Genomic DNA, 7,010 nt, shown 5'->3' on the forward strand with positions numbered 1-7,010 from the left:
CTGCACTTGGTGACGCAAAGTATTTCCTGGGTATCGAGATCGAGATGGATGGCAATGGTTTCAAGCTCAACCAGAAACAGTACATTCTGAAGCATGCAGGACGATATGGTATGAAAAACGCTAATCCATAAAGAATACCGTTGGATCCTGCGTACCTATAACCCAAAGAGGAGAACAAGACACATTTGCTAAACAATGCTCAATATCTGAGTCTCATTTGCGGTCTGTTGTACATTGCAGTTCAAATCCGGCCGGACGTAGCAGCAAGCATATCTTTGGCTCAAAATTCAAGTTGCCCAACACAGCTGGGCTGTCAAAAGCCAAGAGGGTACTACGGTACTTAAAATCTACATACGATCATAAACTTCACCTCGGATACAGCGCTGCTGGACAAAAACATTTTTGCGGACGCTGACTGGGCGGACGACCATCGAAATCAGAAGTCCAATTCCGGTTTCTTGATTCGACTTGGAGGAGTCATCATCAGTTGGGCTTCCCGCAAACAAGGTTGTGTTGCATCATCGTCAACAGAAGCCGAGTTCGTGGCATAGACTGGAGTGTGTCAGGAATTAGGTCGGATGCGGAAGTTGCTGATCGATATGGGTGAAGATGTCTTATCCTATCTACGAAAAAGATCAAAGCTGCATTCGTTCAGTGGAAAGCGACAGGAATGAAAACCGATCAAAGCACATAGAAACTAAATATTTTTACGTACGTGACCCTCAGCAGAAGCAGCAGATTGTTTTGGAATACTGCCCCACCGAGTACATGCTAGCAGATTTTGCCACGAAGCCATTACAGCACCTACGATTGAAACGTTACGTTTTTGTCGAGGAGGAGTGTTGAAATGTTGCGGTAAAACATTCGCGTCTCATAAGAGTGATTCAGCTGTTCTAGAGCCTCACACTCCTCTTCAAGCGGCGCTTTTTCTCCAGGAATAGTTCGTTTTGCTATCTCCTCTTCTGTTCATATCGCTCCACGTTCTGACGGGTAGCGCGTCGTCCAACACCTTTCGACACTCATCGTCGAATCACTCATTCCGTCGGTTTCGTTCCACATGCCCCAGTACATTCTACGCTAGGCTATTGATGGGTATTTTCACGGTGCTTCAACAGTTCTAGAGAGGGAGTTTAACTCTTTCAATATTGTTGTTCTGGGTGAACGCGCGTAATTTTCAGCGACGTAGATTTGCCTCAGTCGCGCGAGATTGTATTGTAGCGGGTGCCTGCATCGAGTGTGTATCACTAGGTAATTGTCTGAATCGATGTTGACGCCTCGGTAGGTCTCGCTGGATGACCAACGTGGTACCGCTGTATTAAGTACTGAATACCACCTGCACTTTTGGCTTCGGTATCTAGAGTCCTGGGTGCACCAACAAGACAGTAGTTCAGCCGCTCATAGTATGAAGAACAGACGCTGTTTCGAGCCGCTCCTAACATGCAAGGCAAACGCTCGAATTTGCTTTCATAAGTAGTCCCTTGATCTTCTCAGTATACGACCAGACGGATAGGGATAAAAGTTACTGGACAAGAGGCTAATAGATCGCCATACCTCACACGGATCTATTTTATACCTGCAGGTACGGGATGTACCAACGGTACGCAGTCATCTACCCTTCCAAACGAACGCCCTTAATTAGCTTAAAAAAGAGCGTTTTCCAATTTGTTCCATTCGGTCTTTTATTACGAAAGTCCGATAGAGCGGTCAACAGGAATAAAAAGACGTAGTTTGAATAAATTTTTCATTTCAAAATTTTTAGTTGAAAACTACCTATTGAGTGTTCCTTTCAGATATTCTTATCCCTATATTTTATTAAATTTTTCAAAGTGGAAAAAAGAAGCGTTCTCTTTTCTACGTTATTGTTGCTGCTCGCGAATGGGCCGTCTACTCTAAAGATAAAGAATTCCTTCGACCTCTGGTTATGGGCCATATTATAGATGCTTCGACGAGCAACTCATCTAATTTGAAATAAACCGTCGAGTCGAGATAATCCGACTTTTGTCGTTCACCCCGATCTTTTTATGCTGGAGTATGCATCACATGACATTAACAATTCATGCCATAAGAATTAAAGGTATAGATGTAGCGTAAACAAAACTTAGTTTAAAAAAGAGGTGGCAATTGATTGGTGCTGCAAATGTGAGATATCAACATCTTATAGATGAGAAATGAAATCATTTCTAATTCCAGCTTTATTCAAAACAAAAATATGCAAAGACAAAAGTAGCCTTCTAACGGTTACTTCTTTTTCAATTCGTCGCCAACGAACGGATCCTGCTTCTCGTTCATCAACCCTAGTGAAGATTCCGCGATTCTGCTCATTATCTCGGCTAGCTTGTGCTTGGAATAGACAGTGTACAATTGGCGTTGTTCCGAACTAATAACGTCTGCCAACTGCAAACTTTCAGCGAATCGTCCGGACTGGGTAAAAATCTGATGCAGTAGCAGAACTACGTCCGGTATGCAAAGTTTCCTCAGATTATCCATTTGAATTCGCCGGTGGCGCCACTCTTCTTCCTTTGATCCTTCCGGGTCCTCGTTAGTGCAATCCGGATCGATTAGCCATCCCTTCTCGGGAAAGAGTAGAATGTTGTACAACAAATCGCGTGTCATAACCGTTTGGTCCTGCAGCTGGCTATGCCAGCGTTCCAGATCCATCCGGTAGGACTGTTCGCGATGTTCAGATGCAACACGTTCGGTAAAGTTGCTTGATTTGACCAACTGAGGCGGCTTCGGTTTCATGTTGTAGTAATATTCTACCCAATCGTTGTAACCGTCGATTGCCGCCAGGTAGGTCTGATGACACAGGTATTCCTTAATGCTGCATTCTTCCCGGTGGGGTAGGTCATCCTTTGAGCCGTAATTATTGATAATCTGTTGGATGGTGTCCGCCGGGACGACACTGAATGCTTTACGAGCAGCTTCAATGTTTCGTTTGGCAAGAAAAGTTCGCACCATCGCGTTCGTTTGCCAAAGTAACTCTCCCCGCTGATCAGGATAGAAAATAAGCCACTCCAGTGATGAGATTTTGGACTGATCTAACAACGTGATGTCACCTATAAAGTAGAAGTTTAGCGATCGCTTTCAAACATTTATGCTAGACTGTATTTACCTTCCTGGGGTTTTACATCGTCAGAATCATCTTCTCGGTTTCTTATTTTTTCAACGGTGTAAATTGTAATTGCTGGCACATCCAAACCAAAATTATACGCCTCTTCTAGAGCGCGTTTGCGTTGTTGGGTTTCGCTGATAGTTTCCAAAAAGTTAGAGTACATAAGCAATTGCAAGTCTGCTGGTAATGCGGCCGTATAGAATGCTACCAATTGGGGGTCTCCGTGTTTGATCAAACATTCCACGTACCGTTTGATAACTCTATCGCCGATATCCTCCTGGCACTGCTTACCGATTTGCCTCACAAATAAAACTAAATGAGCCAGAAAGCGTATCATTTGAGTCGTTAATGTGAAAGTCACATCCGATAGCCAGCCGTCAATCTGACGCATAAGCTCCGGAATGTCGTCCAAAATTAGATACTTCTGAATGACGCGATCAACGTCGCGAGCTGTAGCCTTGATTCGAACATTTTTGTGCGCCTCCAATTCCTCGAAGATTTGCTCCAAGGACATTTTGCTATTCCAGTAACGCTCAGGCATTGGAAGATAACTTTTTATGCAATGGGACCGAATTTCACTTTCAACTCTGATATCAATTTGAACCTGAAATAAATTATCATGTGACTAAAAACAACTGAGTAAATGTTTGGAAACTTGCCTTCAAGTAAGCCCACAGAACGTCAGCCCAGCTATATTCTGCTAGTACATTAAGCATCGAATCTAAGTGGCCACAAAATGCTCCGATCATCGCCCGGCTATATTCATCAACCTTTAGGTTTTGTGCCATTTTCCAGGCGAACATTTTCCACAAATCTCTCCGTGGATTTCCCTCAATTGCTTGCTTCATTCCAGTAGTCAATGTGCCACCAGCGGAAGCACCAGTCCAAGGTTCGAAATTAGGATCATGGTGAAGACGCCAACCTTCTAGTATTGCTGCACGCCAAGGCTGACCACAGTGCTCGCACAAATTCTGTGCCTCTTCAATTCTCCCGAAACGAACTTCTTGGAATATTTGCCGCGACAATCTTGCTTGGTCTTCAACATCCAAATCGTGCAAAGGACGTTGTTCCCGAGCTGGTGCGTCTGGATCTAGACTTTTCACGATCTCTCGAGAGCTTCCGAAAGCCGTATGACCAACATTCTGCAGTTGGTGTAGTGTGTTTTCCCAGGCAATTGTTCGATCCGTGAAATGTCCTATCTGCATTCTGTTTTGCTCAAGTGCAGTTTGCTCCAACCAATCCACAATTAGCTGATACTCTCTCAGATTCGCATTGGACGCATATAAATGCTCTATAATGGCTCGTTCACTGTTCACTAATGGCAAGTCATCCATTTCATTATCTTCTTTCTGAACTATTAGCCGATCTTTGTAAAGTGCGAAAAGCAATTTCCAGGTGTCGCGTTCTACAGTCAACCACGATTCCTCAGCCACAAATTTTCTCTCCTTTCCAATAGCAACCTGAGAAGCAAACTTATCAATTTCGTTGAGAGCCTCATCTAGTGTTTCAATCAAGTCGTCTACTGTTTCAAAAACTTCAGACTCGCTTGTTCGTCGCTGTAGCACTTCCAAAAACTGCCCGAATAGAGCATCTGTTTTGGAACGCACATTTACACCATTCACGCTAAACTGACTGCCGGCGAAGCTGAGGCGACTTTCAGATAGATTTGGTTGCCGTTGCGATTGGTCTAGCATGAAGCTCCGAATATCCTGTGGTCCAACAGTAAGTGACATGTCGTAATCCATTGCGGTGACGGACAAGTCTTCAGTCGCCATTACAGTTGGGCTGCCACGAAGATCCCGGTCTTTACCGCGCAGCAGGCCACACTTGGACCGGATGTTAGACTCATCCAGTAATAGTAAAGACCGTTCCAATTGACTCATTATGAGATCTGTGTATAAACCAAAGCGGCGCAAACCTAACCTGAAAAAGAATGCTAACTTTATGATTTTTGATCACTAGATCAACAATGCACTAACCGTGTGGTTCTTCTAGGGATTCACTTGATGCCAAACTGGGGCCTGAATATTAACACGTATTTGGCTCCAAAGTTGTTTTGATTATTTAAATGAATAAAAAACTACACAAGAACGAATAAAAATGCAGCAGCCGCTATTTCAGCAGGAGTACACTGAACCAAGTAATCATGTAAAAGTTATTGGAAAAATTATATAGTTTCTTTTCATGTAGGTTTTCCAATAGCATTCATGTGCATGTCACTTAGAAACTCACAATACGGTTTTAGTTATATTCATTGGAATAATCACATGTCTTGTATATGTTTTACTGCAATGAGAATTATTGGTTTTATTTAATATACTTCATGTGCATGTGCATGTAATGTTCGGTCTGGTAGTTCGAAGTGTTGCATTTTTTTTTTCGAAATTAAAAGATTAAATAGAAGAGATTGAAATTGTCTATTTATTTCAATGATGTTTGAGGGAATTACAAATAATAAATAAACATAATTGTTAATAAAACTTACATTACAAATAAAACTTAACTCCATTCAACGGAACTATGCCCCAAATTGTTCTTGAAGTTGTCCAACGAAAATGTTAGGAGCTCATACAGCTGAATTCCACACTCTAAAAAATAGATATAATTTATTTTTTAATTTACATAATTTTACTTAACTTACGTTGTATAACTTCCAATGAATCCTTGAAAAACGCTAAATCTTCCAGCAAACTATCTGCAACATTCGCCATTTTGAATACACGGACGAAAAACACATTTTTCACATCTGAAAATCTCATAACTATTATCTGTCAACGCACATGAAGCGTATTCACATAAAAGCTATCAGATTGACAGATAAAAAGTATTATTGCGTTCTAACAAATTTCGTCTGATTTTCACATGAAGTTTATCGTGTACACATAACATGTATTTGATCATGAAATAAGTAAAGTTATGTGACGTTTCCAATAACAAATAAGTGAATACTTGGTTCAGTGTAGAACCGCGACAGAGGATTGACAACTAACTTTTTTGTTTCTATAGACCTTTTTACGTACGAATGTATTAGTGCACCTAGTTGAGGAAAGTATTTACAAATCGCCTTTTTGTTTGCTATGCTATGTTTTTGGCAGCTGGACAAATATTCAGTTGTATACTAATTATAAGTTCTAAACTCGTTTCTGAATGAATTTTTCATTCGTGATCATGAATCGGGAGAAGCTGCTGAACATTATCGACCAAAAATGGTAAAAAGTGATAAAAAGTTGGAACAACGAGATGCGATGATTTACAGTTTGGAAGAAACAAAAGCAACTTTACATGAGTTTACACGTTCATTAGTGTGCGTAGGTGAAAAGTCACTTATCTCTATAAACATTTTCGCTCTACGCATATTCTTTGTGCTATAAAGAGAAGGTGAGGAGAAACGTTTCGATTGGTACACTCAAAATAAAAATCACGTAAACTTCACGTGCAAAAACATATTGTTTGTTTTTTTTTTTTAACGAAACGCGCCAAATCTGCGCAGAAATCATCGGCATATTGACCTTTTTCATACGAATGTGCTAGTGCCACTAGTTGAGGAAAATATTTACAAATAGCTGTTTTGTTTGCAGTGCTATGTTTTTAGCAGCTGGACAAATATTAAGTTGAACACTCGTTCGTTATATGTTTTAAACTTGTTTCTGAATAATTTTTTTCGTTCGTGATCAGAAATCGGAAGAAGTTGCTGAACATAATCGACCAAAAATGGTAAAAAGTGATAAAAGTTGAAGCAACGAGATGCGATGATTTACAGTTTGGAGGAAACAAAAGCAACCTTACACGGGTTTACACGTTTACTAGTGTGCGTGGGTGAAAATTCACTTATCTCTATAGCTTGTCGGAACGAATCCGGCGAGTTTCATTTCAAAAGAAACAGACAATATAGATTTTA

The 7,010-nt window shown here is 41.0% G+C and overlaps 1 protein-coding gene across 2 annotated transcripts; it reads right to left on the reverse strand.

The window, feature by feature from the left end:
* Positions 1–2,174: 2,174 nt before the first annotated feature.
* Positions 2,175–5,240, reverse strand: LOC129718829 (nuclear pore complex protein Nup107). 2 transcript variants are annotated; one of them, XM_055669935.1, is made up of 4 exons: positions 5,092–5,240; positions 3,772–5,035; positions 3,113–3,716; positions 2,175–3,056 (listed from the first exon to the last, which is right to left on the reverse strand). In XM_055669935.1, the coding sequence occupies exons 2-4, from the start codon at positions 4,993–4,995 to the stop codon at positions 2,239–2,241; spliced, it is 2,646 nt and encodes an 881-aa protein (XP_055525910.1). In that variant the 5' UTR covers positions 4,996–5,035; positions 5,092–5,240; the 3' UTR covers positions 2,175–2,238. The 2 variants fall into 2 exon arrangements, with proteins under 2 accessions (XP_055525910.1, XP_055525911.1); XM_055669936.1 differs by having other exon boundaries at positions 3,772–5,048.
* Positions 5,241–7,010: the final 1,770 nt, after the last annotated feature.

Source organism: Wyeomyia smithii, chromosome 1 (assembly GCF_029784165.1).
Source record: "Wyeomyia smithii strain HCP4-BCI-WySm-NY-G18 chromosome 1, ASM2978416v1, whole genome shotgun sequence".
NCBI lineage: Eukaryota > Metazoa > Arthropoda > Insecta > Diptera > Culicidae > Wyeomyia > Wyeomyia smithii.

Coding starts and splice junctions, on each gene's coding strand:
- LOC129718829 (XM_055669935.1), bottom strand. CDS start 4,995: ATGAGTCAATTGGAACGGTCTTTACTATTACTGGATGAGTCTAACATC. Junction 3,717..3,771: donor TTCTGTGGGCTTACTTGAAG/GCAAGTTTCCAA, acceptor AATTTATTTCAG/GTTCAAATTGATATCAGAGT. Junction 3,057..3,112: donor CGATGTAAAACCCCAGGAAG/GTAAATACAGTC, acceptor TCTACTTTATAG/GTGACATCACGTTGTTAGAT.